General features: G+C 44.7%; 1 protein-coding gene across 1 annotated transcript in view; it reads right to left on the bottom strand.

Annotated features, from left to right (window-relative positions):
- Nucleotides 1-679: 679 nt before the first annotated feature.
- SLIT1 (slit guidance ligand 1) overlaps nucleotides 680-19,826 on the bottom strand; it is a 234,277-nt gene continuing 215,130 nt past the window's right edge. Inside the window, exons 26-33 of the mRNA XM_036736533.1 lie at nucleotides 16,619-16,782; nucleotides 13,798-13,922; nucleotides 13,359-13,456; nucleotides 10,656-10,795; nucleotides 10,101-10,194; nucleotides 8,138-8,275; nucleotides 732-826; nucleotides 680-684 (exon numbers count right to left, since the gene is read on the bottom strand). Coding sequence (XP_036592428.1) covers nucleotides 680-684; nucleotides 732-826; nucleotides 8,138-8,275; nucleotides 10,101-10,194; nucleotides 10,656-10,795; nucleotides 13,359-13,456; nucleotides 13,798-13,922; nucleotides 16,619-16,782 — 859 coding nt within the window. The remainder of the gene's footprint in view (nucleotides 685-731; nucleotides 827-8,137; nucleotides 8,276-10,100; nucleotides 10,195-10,655; nucleotides 10,796-13,358; nucleotides 13,457-13,797; nucleotides 13,923-16,618; nucleotides 16,783-19,826) is intronic.

Genomic DNA, 19,826 nt, shown 5'->3' with positions numbered 1-19,826 from the left:
TCTTGCAGAGGCTTCCTGAGCCTTCCCCTTGCCACACATGCTCTAGCCAGAGCCCTCACCAAGGTGAGGGACCCTCAGAGCCTCCTTTCTGAAGCAGACCCTGAACTGGAAGGTTGGAAACAAGCAGGGGCTCTGGCTCATGGGCCTCCACGGATTTACCTCCTCTACTAAGAATAGCAGTTCTAATTGTGGAGACCAAGTAGCAGATGCCCCACCCCAGCCCCAAAGGGTGAGCAGCTGGGGCAAAGGAGGAGCTACCTGTAGATGGCAGAGCTGGGGTAACTGCCTGGGTCATAGCTGACCCTCACATGCCCTTGGTACAGCTCTACGGCAATGTGGTCATTGTCCCCATTGTACAACAGGATTCCATTGTCTTCCGCTGTGGCGACCTGTGGGGTGGGGGGGAAGAAGCCTGTGCCAACTGCATGTGGGAAATAGGTAGGAGTGGGAACCCTCGGGTCTCTTGCCAAGCAGCACCCTCAGAAATACAAAGTTCTTAAGACCACTCCCTCCTAAGGTAAGGGCTTTCTTCTTCATGCATCACCCCAGCTCTCCTCCCCCATGCCCATGCCCCTCATCTCATTGTACCTGTAGTGTGATGTTGGCCCGGGGCCAGTTCTGCAAGTCAGTGAACTGTAGGTATGTGTCTCTGTCCACAAAGTTGACACTTAGAAGCTTCTCACACTCAGGGCCACCAAAGCCTGGCAGACACTGACATACAGGTCTGTTACCCAGATCCACACAGTTGGCACCATTCTGGCATTCGGCTCCCTCACAGGAGCTCAGTGGTATTAGGGGCTGGGAGGCCATCTCACATAGTTGCCCACTGGGACAAAAGAAGGGAAGAGCAAAACTAGTTCGGAAACAGTGACCCAATGTCTCAGGCACAAGGCCTATCCAGTTTCATCCTGTAGCTCTTCTCCCAGTATACGCTCATTACTAGTCACCTGAGCCCTGTCCCTATTTTCAATTAAATTCAATTAAGTATTTAGTAAATGTCCAGCCCTAGGGACCTACATAGCCCTTGTCCAGCAGAGCTCATTCTATTAACTGCCACATCTCTTGTGTCATTTGGAATTCCTAATTCTGTTGTTTGTTGGGTTTAAAAATTATTGTAAACTTAACAGATATTAACAGAAACAAACAAATATACATACCAACAGAGTTAACGATCTGACATTGAACCTTTAAGGAGTCAGAACTAAAAATTAAGGAACAAGAAAAGAAGAAAACATACTTGTAGACTAGGTTCCCACATCTTAAAAAGAGAAATTTATGAAGAACTTGAGAAGACCTTCCAAATTAAACCAATGGATATTTTAATACTTGGTGAAGTCAGTGCAAAAAACATGTTGGAAAATATGGCCCAGGAGCAAGAAACAAAAGAGGCCAAAGGCTTGTAGATTCTATAAAGGCCTTTTCCCTATATATCATAAATGTCTTTTCCCTAGAATAGAGTTAGGAGGTACATAGTAAGAACCAAATAACATTGCAAAAAGTGAAAATATTTCGATTTTAATAGACAGGAGGTTATTTCATTACCATTGTGAAAGGCATTTCCAAATCAGCGATTGGTGCTCAGTCAAACCAATGACTTGTTAAAGTAAAGATCAAAACCAATACAAATTAGAGGAACAATAAGAAGGTATGGTGTTCAGCTAAGGCAACTTTAACTGTCTAAGTTAACCAGTTTAACTACACTGCAAAGTGGAAAATTGATCAAAAGAACAGACATATAGACTATTACAATTTCCTAAGGAAGTTTAATGCAAATTAATCCCAAAAAGAAACCATCCTGGCCACAGATACGTGAGCAGAGAAAGAGTTATGGCAGCTAAGGGTGCAACGGGTTCAGAATATAAATTTGTTTGTAAAATCCAAAGAAGAAGGGCAGTGGAAGATAATGAGTAATTGTCACCTTATAAAACAGTAAAACAAAACAATTTCACAGAAAGCTTGGTGAGATTAAGTTAAATTATCTCAAGAGTACTTAAGGGGGAGGGCAGGGAGAGACAGAATAATGGAAAAGATTCCGCAAGATTTCTATGACAAATTCTTTACTCCGTCAATGACAGTGAAGCCATCACATTTGGCCTCAACAGCACAGGCCCAGAGTACTGCACAAGGAAGAAGAAATGGCCCTGAAGAAAATGAAGTTGGGAAGAGCAGCCAGACTGTCGAAAGGAGGTGTGTGCTTGAGCTGACGCAGTTTTGAGGGCAGTGAGGGACTGGTTTTCAAACTATCAGAAAGAGGAGAAGATACAAGGTGCTTGGGGAAAATCTGAGATTTTATTACTCTAAAAAGTCAACTGAGAACAAATGACTGACTACTTCTCCATATGTCTATTTTCCCAGCTCCTCAAAATCTAAAAAGGAATAATTTACACATGTAGTGAAGACATCCTCGTGAAAGGCATGAGAAGAGAGCAGGGAGGCTTTTGCAAATCATTCTACAGTAGAAACATCCTTCCCGTCAGAGCATTGACCGAAAGGTGCTGTAGACAAGATAGGATTCCATTGTATTTATCATCTGTTGACTCTTTAAAAAAGCATTTGATTTGGTAAAAAAAATTCCACTTTAAAATTTCTCTTATAGCAGATTGTCACCCATGTATATAATAGAATCATACAAAAGTCCTTAAAAGATGTAACAGAAGAGATAATTTTGTTCAGTTAATAACAAGTGAGGCATGAACAGTGAGACGTAGTTTTTCAAAGGTCATTTACAGCCACCATAAAGGAAAGTCCAAGGTTTTCTATAGTTGGTGAGGTCTTCCAGATGTTCCTGTTTGCAGGTCACATTGTGCTAATTGCCTCAATCCTCAGAACATTTCATATCCTCCTAAATTAGAGATATATACTCAAGAGTTCAGACTAAGTACCTATACAGGAAAAGCCAAGTGGATGAGGACTGCCTATTGTCTAAGAGTACAATACACAGTAGGATAGACAAATCATAGAAACTGTCTTTCAACAGATTTGTTTTGAACATAAATTATAACTAGATAATGAGATAGGCCTGGGCCCAAATGAAAAGGAGGAGGAGAGCCAGCTATATTGCATTTGGTAAAATATACGATGTTTTTAATAAGCAAGCTTCTCCCTGAAACAAAGATCTATCATAAACCTCAATGCCCTTCAGTAAATACTGTCAGACCACAAATCGTGAAATACTACAGTCTCCAAAGTTGCTGGTCACCCAAAAGGCAATGGAGAGGTGTGTGATAGGTGTGGATGGGCTATTACATGTACCAAGTAGTTACACGGGAGGAGTTACTTAAAGGATATCATCAAAGAGAGGCACGACCAAGAAAGAAAATGGGCCAGTCATGGAGTGAAGGAGAGCCATAACTAAAGGGTAGCCTATGTGCCTCCCTAGAGGAAGCATCTAGTATTTTGGGTGGGTCCCTTGTGGAGAATTACGAGAGCTTACAGAAATTAATGGGAGTAAGGCGTAGGGGGTAGTACCCACATTAATGAAATCACAGACACATCCAGGTAGTGTTGTCCAGGAGGCAGCTGAAGAGGCACTCAGAAGCGAGCTGCATATTTTGACTTGGGAGTCATCTGCATAAATGGTAATTGAATCCATGGGAGCAGATAACATTACCAAGGGACACAGTATAAAGAGAGAGGAGAAGATGGTCCAGAGTGGTACCTTGAGGGATACCCACAGTTATGAGACAGGACATAGATGATGCTAAAGCAAAAGAGATTGAAAAAGGAATGATCAGACAGAAGAACCAGAAGAGAGCCATGAAACCAGAACCAAAGGGAGGATAAAGAGGAATTGTCAGTCATGTCACACTTTGTAGAAATTCAAGGAAGATGACTGAGAAGAGGACATGGGAAGCCTAATGGGTACTCATTGATTGGGAGTGGCTGAAAAAAAACTGGCATCTGAATATGTAATGGAATAGCAATTCAGAAAAATGTGAGATTTGTACAAACTGATGCAGAACAAAATAAGTAAAACCAAAGAATGACATATACAGTGATTCCAAGGGTAATTACTGGGACAGACTATTGCACATACTGTCATATTAGATTTCTATCCTGGATATTTCAGCATAATTGTTTTTCTTTGTTGTAAGGATAGATTCACAAAGGGATGAGGAAGGATTTGGTGTAAAGACAAAAGACATCAATTGTTTTGTTGCTTAGTCATGCCCTACACTCCATGACTCCGTTTTGGGTTTTGTTGGCAAAGAAAATGGAGTGGTTTTGCCATTTCGTACACCAGCTTATTGTACAGATAAGGAAACTGAGGCGAATAGGGTTAAGTGACTTGCCAAGGGTCATACAGCTAGTAAGTGTCTGAGGCCTCATCTGAACTCAGGACCTGCTGACTCCATGGCCAGCACTCTACCCACTGTGCCACCTCACTGCCCTAATGACATCAATAAAAATTTCTTAATAAATTTTTTTAAGAAGAGAGTATTGGATTTAGAGGTTTAGAAATCATTGATAACCTTTGAGAAAACAGTTTCATTGGAGTGGTGGAATCAGAAACCAGATGGCAAAGTTGCTGAGGAGTTAGTGGGTATTGAGAAAGTAAAGACAGGAAATAGACAAGTCTTTCTAGGAGCTAGGCCGTGATGGGGAGAAGGAAAAAGACGATTAGCTTGAGGTGTATGACAGGGTCAAATAGAGATGGAGGAGAAATTAAGCATGTTAGTGGATGATGAGAAGGGAGACATTAAATAGGCAGAGATTAAAGATGAAAGTGGAGAGCTGGGGGAGAGGAACAGAATAACCATCAGTGGGATAAGCTCCCAAAAGAGAAGGGATGATAGTTTCCATTTAAAAAACACTTACAATCTTACAAAGCACTTTATAAACATTATCTCATTTGAGCTCACAAAAGCTCTGGCAGGTAAGTATTGTACTGTTCAAGAGACAAGGACAGTGTGCAGTTGAACTTGCTTGCTAAGAAGTCAAGGTGGGGATGGAGAAGAATGAAGCTAGTATAGGTGCGATAGCCTGGGAAAGAACTGAAGGGTAGAAATATGAGGTCATGGTGAGGACCTAGAACAGACTTTGGGGTTGTAAGGCTAGAGGGAGAGGTGGAATGACATTACATTTTGATCAGATAAGGGAATTTTAGAGTTCATATACTTAGAAATGATGTATTTGTAGATCAAGGATGTCACTGTCTTTGTGAATGGTGGAGGTGGGCTGGAGGAAAAAGTCATGTGAAATGAGTAAGCTGAAAAACTATTAGGTTAAAGTGTTTGAGGGAGTGACCATTATGTCTGTTGAAGTCCCCTAGTATGAGGGCAGACATTGAAGAGGAAAGACTAAATTCACTGAGAAAAGAAGGGGGGCAGGTGTCTGGATCTACCAGTTTTGACTGGGAGGTAGATACAGATTAAGTGAACCTCAAAGGAGGAGAGGTTACTGAGTAACAAGGGTAGAGGGAGGGCCTGGAGGTGGCAATGGGAGGCGAGAAGCATTCTTAAATCCTGCACCTTAACCCATGAGTTGGGGAGAATAAGTGAAAGTGTAGCCAGCACTGGAAAGGAAGGCCAAGGAGACTACCATCATGAGGGAGCCAGGTCTCAGTGAGAGACAAATATGTCTGGAAGGAGTAGCCAAGGAAAAGATTGAAGAGGAAAGCAGATGTTCTGGGCAGCACAGTGGGAAGGGTGGGTAGTTTGAGAATAGGACATGGTGCCTGGGATGGGGGTGGGAAGGTTTAAGGAGAATGGGAATAAGGGAGTGGGCAGTGGGGGATGGGGAGCAGAGGTCCTCCTCTGCTGACAGCTGAGGCTTCAGAGCTGAATGACTCCGGTCCTTTCCTCACACTGCTGCCCAACTGATATTCCTACATCCTTAATCTGGCCAGGTCACTGCTCAGTACCCTCCTGGGGCCCTCCGTTGCCCCTCAGATGAAATATGCACTCCTCTTTTTTGTTTACAGCCCTTCACCACCCGAGTCCAACTGATTTTTCTAGCCAGTCTCTTCCATCACTCTGCTTTACACACTCTACTATCCTTACAAACGGACTAACCCTGCTGTTCTTCACACACAATATTCCATCCCATCTCCATACCTTTCCAGAGGCTGTCCTCCATCCCCAGAATGTACTCTTAGCCCAGGTGAAGGTGAGCTCAACTTCTTCAGGTTTTTTTAATGAGTACAAAATGTTTCTTTTCATGCATCAAATACTAACCAAGGCAACAAGATACCCCATACGCACTCTGTCATGAACAAACAGTTGATTTTTCTCCCTTAACAATGAGCATGAGGAGAAGCCCTCACATGCATGGCCTCTCATCGCAGCAGACTGAGAGCCTCCGAGCAGAGAAGGCCTTGGTGCAATCCTTCCTCTGACATAGTGCCTGTGGGATCCTTACTGCTCTAATCCAGGTCCCACTGTGCACTGGGAAGAGATGCTCACTTCCAATTAAGTCACAGGCCAGTGGGGAAGAAAGGAGGGCAGGGTGTGGAACGTTGCTGCCTTGAAGAACGGAGGAATGCCTCTTCAAATTTCTCACAGGACTTTTGCTATTCCCGTCCTTGAACTTATCATCATTTCTTGAGTTTCATGCTACTTGTATACATGCAATTTCCCACTTGAAAATGGAAGTATTGTAAAAAAAAATGGTGAAACAGAACAGAACCTCCACCATTTCTAGAATGGACTATTTTGGAACAGGTCAAATCCCACCTTGGACAAGGAATTTAATCTCTGTGGGCCTCAGTTTCCTCATTTGTAAAGTGTAAAGCAAATTTGTAAAGTTGGACTAGCTCATCTCTAAAGTTCCAGCCAGCTCTCAATTTATAATCCTAAGGTCATCATCAACAGTGCAAATGCTCCATTGGGGATCCAATACCCCAGTACCCAACGTGTCATATGAGGAAGCAGAAAGGGGAAACTGAATCTGGAAGAACAAGAAAGCATAGAGAAGTCTGTGCTGAAGGGGATCATTTTAAAGGTACTCAGGCGTAAGTTTTCAAGATATTTCGAGGCAGAAAAGACTCCCAAAGAATAGAAAAAAAAACACAGACAATACTACTTTAAAAAAAAGCAACTGAGAAGACATTCGCAATTTGTCTATTTTCTCATCTCTATATGTTCTTTTTATAAGGCAGTTTGGGGTTAAGTGACTTGCCGTGGGTCACACAGCTAGTAAGTGTCAAGTATCCGAGGCCAGATTTGAACTCAGGTCCTCCTGACTCCAGGGCTTGGTGTTCTATCCACTGTGCCACCTAGCTGCCCCTTCTATATAGTCTTTTTGAGGTTAGTCTGTGCACACATCAAGGATATTTTTGATGGAAATGTGAGAAGAGCACAGGCAGATTTTAAAAAATAATTTTTTAGAGCATGACACAGCCACACAATCACAAGAAGATAAAAAATTCGAGCTCCTACTGTGTTCATTGCTTGTTGACTAACAAAAAGCATTTGAGACAGAGGAGCAAGACACAGACTAAAAGCTTTCATCAAGATGTCCTCCATAGGTTTGTTAAGGCCATACAAGATTTCTTGATGGATGTAAACAAAGGGAAAATGTTGACAGAAGAAGCATTTATTTAGTATCTACATCATGCCGGGCACTAGGCTAAGCACTTTACCAATATTATCCTATTTGACCCTCATAACAGCCCTGTGAGATTGGTGCTGGTCTGTTATTATCTCCGTCTTACAATTAAGGAAACTGAGGCAAACGGCGTTAAGTGACTTGCCCAGGGTCACACATATAGTAAGTATCTGAGGCTGGATTGGACCTCAAGTCTTCCTGACTTCAGGCCCAGCGTTCTCCTTACCGCACCTAATATCAAACACTATCAAACAATGAGATATGAAACAGGAACATGTATTCTCACCAAAAATTCCACTCATCTCACCCCTGAAATGAGGATGTTCTGTACAGATTCTAAATGGAAGAGAGATGGAAGGGACTGTGCCCCACCCATCCTTATCTCCAGTGCCTAGCACAGTGTCTCAGCCATAGCGAGCACTTACTCAAGTGAAGCGAATTACAGAACTGAAGAATTTCTCTAGTTCTCATGCTGTTGACTGGGAAGAAGCTGGAAACTCCCAGACAAAAAGATGCCAGAAAATCACTAGGCTTAGTGTGGTGCCTACGGTCTGAGTGCAGGTCTGACCTCTAGGTCCCTGAATCTTACCTGAATCCTTCTTCACAAAGGCAAGAGTAACCATTCACTTCATCTACACATCGGGCGCCATTCTGGCACTGATGGTCTGTGCACTCATTGTAGTTTATGCTGCAGTTGTCACCCACGTAGCCTGGAGTGCATTCACATCTAGGCAGAAGGGAAACTCCAGATTTACTCACTGCTCCAAAGCCAAGACCATCACCATCATCATCATCACTGGTGTTTGTATGGCACTTTAAGGTTTGCAAAGTGCTTCACAAATATTCTCTCATTTGATCCTTATGCTGTAAGGTAAGTGCTATCATTATCCCCCTTTTTATAGATGATGAAACTGAGGCTGAACTAGTATTTGAGACAGGATTTCAGCTTCATTTATGATTCAGTTCCATTTGGAGAGAGTTCTAGGATAGGAACTAGATCTGTGATTTCTTTGACACTGGTAAAGTAGGTCGGTACCTTCTCCACAACAGAATCATCTATGAAGCCCTCACTAGGTGTCAGGAAATGAGTTAAGTGCTAGAGATACAAAGAATCCCCCCCTCCCATCCCTCGGTCCCTGCCCTCAAGGAGGCAACATTTTAATGGAATGTTCTTATAGGCTTAGATAATTACCTGGAGCAGAGGTGTCAAAAACTACGGACAGAACCAGATTAAAAATATAATTGGGAAATATTTAATAATATAAATTAAAAGACAATAAAACAGTTAAGATTATATTTAAAGACTAAGTCATTATGCAGCCCATGGGGATCCTTACTTACAGTTTGCTATTTGAGTTTCACACCACTGGCCCAGGGCCCCAGAGGCTCGGTGGGCTTGCCCAGGGTCACACAATCAGTACTTGATGAAGGAACCAGAACTTAGGTCTTCCTGGCTCCAAGCCCATCTCTCTATCCAACATGTCATGCTGCCTCTTGTTAGGAACTTTTTTTTTCCTCAGCTAAAATCCCTAAAATTTCCACTCACTACTCCCAGTTCTTCCTCCTTGGGGCCTCCCCTTTCTACAAAATAACGAAGGCAAAAGTATTACTGAATCTGAATTGAAAGTTACCACAGTGACCATCTACTCCAACACATGCCTAAACAATAATCTCCTCTAAAAAACCCAATTAGTGGTCGTCAAGTTTGTGCTTGAAGAACTCCCTCCCTCCAGAGGCAGCCCAGCTGTTTTTATTTTTCGATGACTTTCACTGTCTAGGTATCATATCTAAATGTGTCTCTTTGTTCCTTCTTCCTTGTCTCTACCCTCTGGGGTCAAGCAGGGAAGGGGAGGGAATAAGCACTCATTAAGCGCCTACTCTGTGCCAAGCCCTATGCCAAATATTTTACAAATATCTCATTTGATCCTCACAACAACCCTGCGAGGTAGGCGGTATTATGATCCCCATTTTACAGTTGAGGAAACTGAGAGAGACAGAGATTAAGTGACTTACCTAGGGTCATGCAGCTACTAAGTGACTTGCAGCTGTATTTGAACTCAGATCTTCCTGACTCCAGGCTCTGTCTACCGAACTACCCAGCTGCCTCAACAGAAAAAGTATTATCTCCCTCTTTTATACAATAAACCTTCAAATAACTGAAGACAGCTATCACGGGCATCCTAACTCTTCTTCAGATTAAACATTCCTAGTTCCTTTGACCAGTCCTCATATTGCATAACTTCAAGGCCCTCTAACATCCTGGGTGCCATCCATCAGATGCTCTCCAGCTCCAAAAATGTGGTTTTATAAGCAAAAGCCATTTGCAGGTATATGGTAGAGGGAATTTTTTTTTCAGGCATGGGTTGGACTAGTTCACTGCTCAGGCCAACTCTAAAATTCTATGATTCTGTTAACTCTTGTCTGTTATCCTGATTAGCAACTGATGTAACATATGGACTTGGCAATAACACCAAGGCAGAACCAAGTAGCCTAGGAGAGGAGGGGGTACATTTAAGGCAAGGGAGGTGACCCATGGATTGGGAAACACTTACTTGGGCCCCTCAGGGGTACCAACACACTTGGCACCATGTTGACATGGGTTTAAGTCCAGAGAACAGAAGTCCACCAGCTGCTCACAGGCCCTTCCTACAGAGAAAGAGACAAGACAGGGTGCCAACTTTACTGTCCCTCTTAATCCAGGGCTTCCCTGGCCCAAGCTAGATCATAGGACTGTAGCTATAGAGCTGGAAAGGACCCCAGAAGTCTTCTAATCCAACCCCTTCATTTTATAGACAAGAGAACTCAGGCACAGAGGGGATATGTGACTTGCTGGAGGTCACAGCTTCAGACCCCATGCAGTCCTTACTACTGTTGGGTGGTAAGGAGAGGCTTTGAGAGCTGGTGAGCCAGGCCTATCCCACCCCCAGGCTAGAGTTAGTCAGTTGCTAAGATTTGATTATTTCCTATATTGTAGGTTAACGAGTGCGGGGGGCGGGGGGGGGGGGCTCAGAAGTTAATGGGGTCTGAACAAGGCCTCCTCTTTTATCTTTCCCCCTTAATGTTCACAGACCCAAACACACAATCTTCCTCTCCCATGAAGGTGGCACCTGTGTATTGAAAGGGGCATAAGCATGTGTAGTTGTTGACGCCATCCACACAGATGCCCCCATTCTCACAGGCGTGATCTCTGCAGTTGTCTGTGTTCACCCCACAGGTTGGCCCCTCAAACCCCACTGGGCAGGAACACCTGCAAGGGACAGGGAAAAGCAGGTCGGTTTCCAGGCAGCAAGAAGTCTCAGTTTCTGACTCACTTCCTGCTTCCTGCTCCTTTGGGCTTGCTGCAGTTCTCCCAGTCAGAGCCGAGAACGCCCTTCTGGATGCTAATTCCAATCCTGCCAGTGATGCACCAGAGCAAGATCTGCACTAGGAGTCAGGAGACCCCAGGCTTAGTCCCACTGGTACCACTAACTAACTGTGGGACTTTGGCCAAGTCATATTCCCTCTCCGGGCCTCATTGTTTTGATTGGACAAGATGATCTCAAGGTCCTCTCCAACTCTTAACAAGTCTATGTCTTTCCCACTTTCAGAGTCAGAGGTGTCCTCCTATGATGGGGGAAGGATCCCGGAATTGCTTCCTAACAGTCTTATCTCCTGTTCTTGGTCTAATGTTTCAGAACCCTGGACAGTACTAAAGCTCAGAAGCTACCAGACCATGCTCTGTGTACCCTGTGACACTGAAGTCAGGTGGCCTGGGGCTGGTTCGGGCTTCTGTCACTTCTGACCTGGGTGATTCTGGACAAGCTCCCTTCCCCTCTCTGGGCCTCAGTTTTCTTATCTATAAAATGAGGTGCCTGGACTAGATGCCCTCTTAAGTTTCCTTGCAGCTTGAAGATCTATGATGCATACTGCTAACAACCACCAAATGGAATTAAATGAGTTTGTGCGTGTGTGTGCGCGTGCGTGCGTGCGTGCGTGCGTGCGCGCGCGCGCGTGTGTGTGTGTGTGTGTGTGTGTGTGTGTATTCTTCCTAATTTCTTAGAGGACAGAGCTATGGTTCTTCTGTCTTTTCTGTCCACCCTCCCCCAGCACCCCTCCCTGCCCCCACACACATACACACTGCCTCTATTTACAGTATGAGTGAAGGAAAGAAGCCGTGGTGGTTTCTACTTCACCAAGAAATGCCACAGTGTCCAGAAGCCTACCAAACTATCTGGTTTCTCCAAGATCTTTCATTCTCCAAGGTCTGTCAACAAATGTTTATTCAGAATGTGTGAGTCTAAGGAAACTTAGAGTTCATCCACTCCAACACCCCTGTTTTGGAGATGAGAACACCAAAGCCCAGAAAAATGAATGACTTGGCCAACTCCACACAAGTCATCAGTGGCAGAGCCAAGAATTTGAACCTGGGTACTTTGACTTTAGGTCTAGTGATCTTTGATTGTACCACATTAAGTCTGATCAAATTCTTGTGGCTCTCACGGAGTTCATGCTTGAGATTAAACTCCGAGTCTGACCCCTGCACCAGGGCTAGTACTGCTCTGAGCCGACCTTGACTTTTTTTTGCATCTCGATCCAAAAACCGCTGTGAGCCTTAGGGAGGGAGCCCTTTTTACTGTGTCTGAGAGATGGGCAGGGGAAATGCGTTGATTGAGCTGCTCTGCCAAACCCCAAAGGAAAATCTATGCCTATTGTAAGGATGCTGGGTTTCCAAGGCGACGGGAAGAGAGGCCGTTTAGCATTTTATTTTTTACATCTGGTAATTTGGGTTTGAAGAGACAGGTTTGGCCATCTCTGCTTCTTGATTCAACATCATTTTCCAGAGAGCCCATTTGTTCTTTGCCTGCTGGGGATTTATTTTCAGAAACTAATTATGTTCCCCCAGAAAGGCCCACGGCCTTGGGACTCAGGGCTGGAGAGGGGGCAAGCACTGAGACGCCCCAGCTGGGCACATGGCATTTGGCTTCTACACACCTCCTGCTCCTGGTGATCAGGGATAACCATGATAGCAAGTTGTGTTCAAATCAAAGAGAAGATAATTTTTGGATTAGGATTTTAGAGTTTAAAGGGATCTTAGAAACCATCTAGTGTGACCTTTTACTTTCTCTGAGAAGGAAACTGAGATCCAGAAAAGGGAAATAATTTGGTCAAGGTCACACAGCTAGTTTATATCGTGGCCAGGATCAGAACTCAAACCTGCTGGGTCCCCAGGTCACTGCTCCTATTGGCTCCCCACCGCCAGCTCCAATGAGGATCTCACATCAGAGGCACGCCAGGCATTCATGGCCTGGACTTGGCCTACTCTCACCTGCTCACGGACAGCTCTTTAGATGCTGGGTTCTCTAGGGAACCTGATGCTCTTAACAAGCTTGGCTAGAGCCATCCTGCTCTGGAATACCACATTTTGGGTGCAGGGGCACCTGCCTCTCTCTCAATCATGCCATTCACTGCCAAGTATAGTGTCACACCAGCATGAGAATACATGTAGTAATAAACATATAAATGTTTGCCCTGAAGATGGTCTGTTCTCTGCTAGAATTCCCCAGCCCTCTCCCTATTTTTCCTCTTTTCCAAGTTTGTCTGCAAGTCCTAGTTAGCACCCCTTTTCAAAAACCCATCATAGGCAGACTAGATGCTCAGCTCCTCCATGGTCTTTTGGATCTAACCAGCTTTTGGATCATCTGTCCTTCCAGGAACCTGGCCTTACTTGGTCCAACCCCCATCAGAGAACTACCTTTCCTCCCCACAAGGCTAACCCGCTGCTATCTGCCTAGGATTGTCCTGGGGAGGAAGTGGATCCTCTGGGCACTCACGTGAACCCGGCTCCCTCTCCTGCTTGGGAGTGGCAGGTCCCGCCATTTTCACAGGGGCCACTGGAGCAACTGTTGAGTGACATTTCACAGTCTCTGCCCTGGGGAAGAGGAGGGGAAGGAGAAAGAGGAGGAGGAGGAGGAAGAGAAGGAGAAAGAAAAGGAGGAGGAGGAGAAGGAGGAGGAGGAGGAGGAGACAGTAAATCCAGGGAGACACAGGATCTGGAAAGACTAAAGAGACAGTTTGAGCGAAAGGTGGGGCCTGAAAAGGCTGCGGACCATGAAAATTTCCCCCACCCAATCCCCAGTCACCCTCCTAGTCCCAGTTCTGCAGTACAAACACTGGGATCACAAGAGATCTCTGCCACAGGCTACCTGGAGTAAGCAGTGACAGCCTGGTGGGGCCCTACGAGAGATAGACCAGATGCCCATCTCTGCCTACCTTGTAGCCACTGGGACAGGAACATCTATAGGAGTCCAGGGGGTCATTCTGGCAGGTTCCCTGGTTCAGACATGGGTTGGACAGACAGGGGTTACATTTGGCTTGCACGGCCAGGGAGGGAGGACCTATGAGAGAGACCAGGAAAGGAATTTGTAAGGTCCCTTGGAGGGTCCCAAGAATGAGAGTCACTTAGAATCATAGCTAATGTCTCAGATGGAGGAAAGAATTTTTGACCTACAGCACATATAAATAGTCTGCAAGCACTTTAGGGAAAAAAGACTTTCCCTTCTGCCATCTCTCTCTCTGGCTCACGCCTACCCAGTGACTTGCAAACTCATTCATCCTGAAAAAAATAATATATTCCAAATACAGATGTGTTCAGTAAGAATAGAGCCCTTCTTTGGTATCTTGACTGAAGCCAGGTGGTGCAGTGACCCTGAGCAAGTCACTTAACTCTGTTTGCTTCAGTTTCCTCACCTGTAAAATGAGCTGGACAAGGAAATGACAAACTATTCCAGTATCTTAGCCAAGAAAGCTCCAAATTAGGTCACAAAGAATCAGACACAACTGAAAACGACTGAACAACAACTGCAAAGACTAACATCTGGAGATGTGTTTCTGCAAGAGTGCCAGTTTTGGAAACAGTTACAACTCCAAAAGGGCATCCATCCCTCATAGAAATCCAGCCACCCAGGAAGGATACAAGCTGGAGGCCAACCTGTCTTTGGAGCAATGAAGGTGGTTGGGGAGGCCGACTGTCCTGAAGCTCTGTTCTGCTGTCCATTGATGAGCAGGCCAGCGGCTAGGAGAGTCATGGGACCACCATGAGCCACCTGAAGCCTCCCCTCCCCTCACACAGACTTTTCTTCTATCAGTAAGCTCCAGGGCTTGGCCTGCTGTCTCCCCGTTTGTTCGGTTTGTTGTTTTGTTTTGTTTTCACAACCATTACCCCTTTTCTGGACTTGGTCCATTACTACTCAAAGTTTCTGACTACAGTAGGAGGCTGTAGGCTACAGTAGCTGCCAGATCTCTGAAATAACATGCAGCCCTTCTTTAGATGTTATTTCTGAGAGATTTTCCTGCTAATATCTACAGGAAAAATATACAAGGGTTTTAAAACAAACCAGAGGGGTGAGAAACAGTTATTTAAGTCTTTGAAGCTAATGTCTGTCTATGTAAGAAGAGCTAGACCTTGCTCCTTATCAGCTCCACCATTACTCTGCCATTCTCTGAACCCCATTTCCCAGATCTTATCCCCAGAGTCAGCCCCACTGAATACTGTATAATTATAACCAAAGTGGGCCTGGAAAAAGAGATCTGAGAAAGCATCCGCCTCTCTTCTCTATGAAGGTGAGGCACATGAACAGAGAACATAGCATACACTGTTGTTATGTATTAGTTTTGCTCAACTGCTTTTCTTTATTTTTAAAAAATTATTGTTATAAGGAATATGCCATCGAGTGGAATTAAGGTAAAATTTGTAAAAATAAATAATACCAATAATTTATCATTCCCTTCTTACTTAGGGCCAGGTTCTAAAGGAACTCTCTCTCTTTGAGATAGAACCATCACCTGAAATCTCTCTCCTCCCTACCTTTTTTCTGATAGATGCAGCCATGGGATCCTCAGGCACTACTGATGGGCCTGGGACCGGAGGGACTATACACGCTAATGGTGAACACTTGGGAGCCATACGTGTTAATGTGCTGTGGGGACCACAGGCACTAATGGTGGGACCAGACTCATAATGGGCGAGCTAACTGAAATGCTTTGGGGATCACAGGGACTAAATGTGGTACCATGGGAACTGTAAGCGCTAACAGTCACAATAACAGCCAAGATTTACAAAGCACTTTACATTTTCTTATTTTACAACCACATAAGGAGACATAGATATTATAATTCTCATTTGGCAGTTGAGGAAACTGAGTCTGAGAGAGGTTTAGTGACTCCACCTGAGTCACACAGCTAGGATATATCTGTGGCAGAATTCCAAACCAATTCTTCCTGATCCAAGCTTAGTGTTCTCTCCACCACTTCTAGGATACTTAATGGTAGAACTGTTGGGACCCCAGAGAGATGATAGCTTCTAATGATGGAAATCTAGGGACCAAAAGGACCAAGAAAAAATGCCTCAAAGAAGTTCAGTTATATCCTAAAGACAACTACTTCAGACTGGCAGTCTCCACATTAAGCATCTCTTGCTTCTAGGTCTTCTTGGCTCATTTTCCACAGTCAGGGGGGTGATTTGCCTTTGTTCAAACCCCATACAAATCCTTCCATCTGTCCCAGGTAGTTCCTTGGACAGGGCAGTTGTCCTCATTATGGAACATGCTTGTGCCCAGCCCCATGCTCTGCTCCCGCCATAATGCCCTTCCCTTTCCTTTCTAACATACCTAGATCCTACCCATCCTTCACAGCCAAGTTTTTCTTACAACATTCTCCAGCCCCTTCCATGGTTCAAACGGCCTTAGACCACTAGGCAGGAGACCTGGGTGTTAGTCTAGCCACTGACTGACCTCGAGCAAATCATTCAACTTCAACACATGCATATTATTCACTACTGTGTGCAAACCACTCTGGCAAGGTGATATGAGGAGATAAAAAATTAAGAACTCCATCTGTGCCAGCTGCATCCAGGATAGGAAAGTCCCCTGAGTCAACCTGGGGGTCGCCTTTGGAGGCAACATGCAGGTACATATAGACAGATTTCCTGGAGACTAGACCGTTGCCCCAGCAATACAGAAAAGGACTAGAGAAACAGGGAAGCCTTGGGAGATCAGAAGTGGGTGCTAAAAGAGGATAAAGGAAAGAAGCTCACCTTGGCATTCAAACTTCTTGGCAGGAGTCGTGAGGAGCAGCTTTCCTTCCATATCAGGGGGTCCAGCACATCGGGCAATGCCAGGTTCCTTGTAACCTGTTTTGACCCAACTGGAGAGCCAGCGAAGGTGGCAGTTACAATAAAGTGGATTGGCTCCAATGGCCCTGGAACCAAGAGGGCAGAGAGATTGGCATTAGAATCCTAGAGCCCTAGAGTATCAGAACTGAGAAGAACACCCAAATCTGGAAGAAGAGGGACTAGAACTTAGGTGGTGTCTAGTCCATTCCCTTTTGTAGTTGGGTAATTATGGCTCCTGAGCAATTAACAGTAATTCATTCATTCAGCAAACTGAGCACCATCCACCTCTGCTACCACCTGACATGGGGCATTGTAAGGCTCGCAAAGAACTTTATAAATATATCTCCTGTCAACATCACAACAATCTCATCAAGTAGGAACTACAGGCATTATTATCACCATTTTATAGATGAAACAGTTAAATGACTTTTCCCATGGAACAAGCTTGCCACTATCTTCAATTTATGCTTGTTACTCTGAGTACCAGCCTCTAGGACTGAATGAAACAATTCTAATCCCTCTTCCCTGTGGCGCACCTTAAGATATTTAAAGATGCTTTTCTTCCCTCCAGAAAGTTAACATTTCTTCAAAGGACTATAAATTCACTCATTTGGGGGTCTTTTTGTTCTTAAGATGCTATGTAGGGAACAGAGGTCATATCTGAAGCCAGGTCTTCTCAACTTCAAGGCCAGCACTCAATGGGTCATATGCTGCTGCTTTTCTACATGCATGGCACTGTGTTCGGCACCATGGAGAAGACAAAGATTTACAAGATACAGCCCTTTCCCTTCATGCATGAGGTTACCACACTAGATACATAGCTACAAAATGGGACAGTAGTGGCCCTGGGAATCAGGAGCTATTTCTAAAGGTGCTTCAAGCTTGAGAGGTTTTTCAACTCCACTGCTAACAGCATCTGTAATCTACTGAGACTGCAGTCAAGGGAGTTAGTCTGTTCCTCTTCCATGAGAGAACCATGAGTCTATCCACCTTAGGAGGATGGGAAAATCCTCCAGTGTGCGATAGGAATGTAGATCTAAGAATCTGGAAGGTTTCAGTGAGTCAAGCCAAGCACCCACCACAGATCCCCTAGCCCTGATCAGCCAGCATAGTGTCAAGCCTTTGGTGTTCTAATCAAGCCGCTCTATGGAGAGAGCCTGCTAACAGTTACTGTCTTGCCCAGGGCACTAGATTGGGAATCAAGAGACCTGGGTTCTAATTCCAACTCCTCCATGAATTTGCTGTGGACTTTGGGCAAGGCGCTTAACATCTCTGGGCCTGAGTTTCCTCATCTGTAAAATGAAGGTAAATGTATGAAATGACATCCGAAGATGCTTCCAGCTCTAATAGTCTGTGTGTCTGTGTTCCCAAGGATATATTCTGTTACCAATCTAACCCTCACCTTGATAACCTGAAGAAACAGGCTTCAGTCAAGTCAGTCACTGGGAAAGGAATACCTTCTTTCAAGCGATCCACCCTAGGAGGGACTATCACTTCAATGTCTGATTTACTGAAGTTTTATTCAAAACTTTACCTCAGTTTATCCATATGCGAGGGGGTAAAAAGCCACCTGAAGGAAATCAGTTCAATTTGACAAGCACTTATTGAGAATTCACTATATGCAACACACATTGTAGGCATTAAAGGGCTTTGAGGGAGGTGAGAGAATACTCCTATCCTGTGAAGACCCCTAATGCCACTTTCTGCACTATAGACAGATGTCTGAGTTGGGAGAGACCTCAGAGATCTTCTAGTTCAACCTTCTTCTTTTATGGATGGATAAAGCTGAGGTCCAGAGACAGGAGGTAATTTTTCTTATGGCACATTTCTAGCAGCTAGCAGAGCTGGATAAGAACACAGTTCTCTTGACCACCAACGTGGTGGTCTCTCCACTCCACCAGATTGCCTCTCTTGAGGATTCTGAAACTAGAAAGATCAGAAGGTTCAAAGATTTTGACCTGAAAGGGTCACCTGCTCCCAAACTCTCATTTTATAGCAGAAGAAACTGAGATCTTCAGGGATTCATCCAAAGTCAGGGCTGGGATTCAAGGCCAGGTCTTCTGAGTCCAAACTCAACATGTTGCACCATGAAAAGATTGGTCCCTGGCCTGATTGTCAGTGGAATAGAAATGACTCAAGAGCTTCAAGAATGAGTTTGGGGGGAACAGTTGCTAAGAGGCCTATGATTCTGCTTTCAGTCCGAGATAAAAGTAAGGTAAGTAATCATAGTGAAGTCAGCTAACAGTATCCTTCTGTTCACCTCCCACCAACAATCGCTGCTGCTTCAAAGGGTCCTTTTGATGCTCCATGGAAACTTATCATTGGGGGTATGAAGGCAGCAGCTTTAGGCACTATGCCTCAGCCTCTCTCTGGGCCAGAAATACCTGAAAGCACCACATAAGATCTGGGAGACAAAAGATGTTTTATGCTGGTGTTTTATGACCTGGCTCATTATATTGTGGTTGTGGAGATAAGTCATCCAGCAAGGAAAAGGTAAATAATGGGGGGGGCAAGTCAGGGGTAAGGAAAGAAGTGGAGAGTGGAATGGGGGGTGGGGGAGGGAAATAGTAAGAGCCAACATTTATATAACTCTCTAAGGGTTGCAGAGCTTCTTTTACATTTGATTCTTTACAGGTGGGGAAACAGGCTGAAAGATTAAAGAGACAGGCCTACACAGCTGACTGGGGATCTGAGGCAGGATGTGAACTCGGGTCTTCCTGACTCCCAAATCTAATACTCTATCTACAGTGCCACCTGGCTGCCTAAAGGAAAGTGAGGAAGGAAGGAAGGAAGGAAGGAAGGAAGGAAGGAAGGAAGGAAGGAAGGAAGGAAGGAGGCAAAGGAAGAAAGGAAGGAAGGAAGGGAGGAAGGAAGGAGGCAAAGGAAGAAAGGAAAGAAGGAAGGAAGGAAGGGAGGGAGGAAGGGAGGAAGGAAGGAGGACAGCCTCCCAAATAAAACCTCCTGGCCACAAAGCAATATGGTTGCAGGGGTTATAGAATCTCCATGTTGGAAGTGACCTAAGAAACTAGCTAGTCCAAGCCATATTTGAACAGAACCCACTTCCACCACATGTCCGACAAGTGTCATCCAGCCTTCACTAGGGGACTTCCAGTGAGGGGGACTCCATTAC

This window comes from Trichosurus vulpecula, chromosome 8 (assembly GCF_011100635.1).
Source record: "Trichosurus vulpecula isolate mTriVul1 chromosome 8, mTriVul1.pri, whole genome shotgun sequence".
Taxonomy (NCBI): Eukaryota; Metazoa; Chordata; class Mammalia; order Diprotodontia; family Phalangeridae; genus Trichosurus; species Trichosurus vulpecula.
The sequence above is the reverse complement of the archived record's forward strand: the minus strand, read 5'-3'. Positions and strand labels throughout refer to the sequence as shown.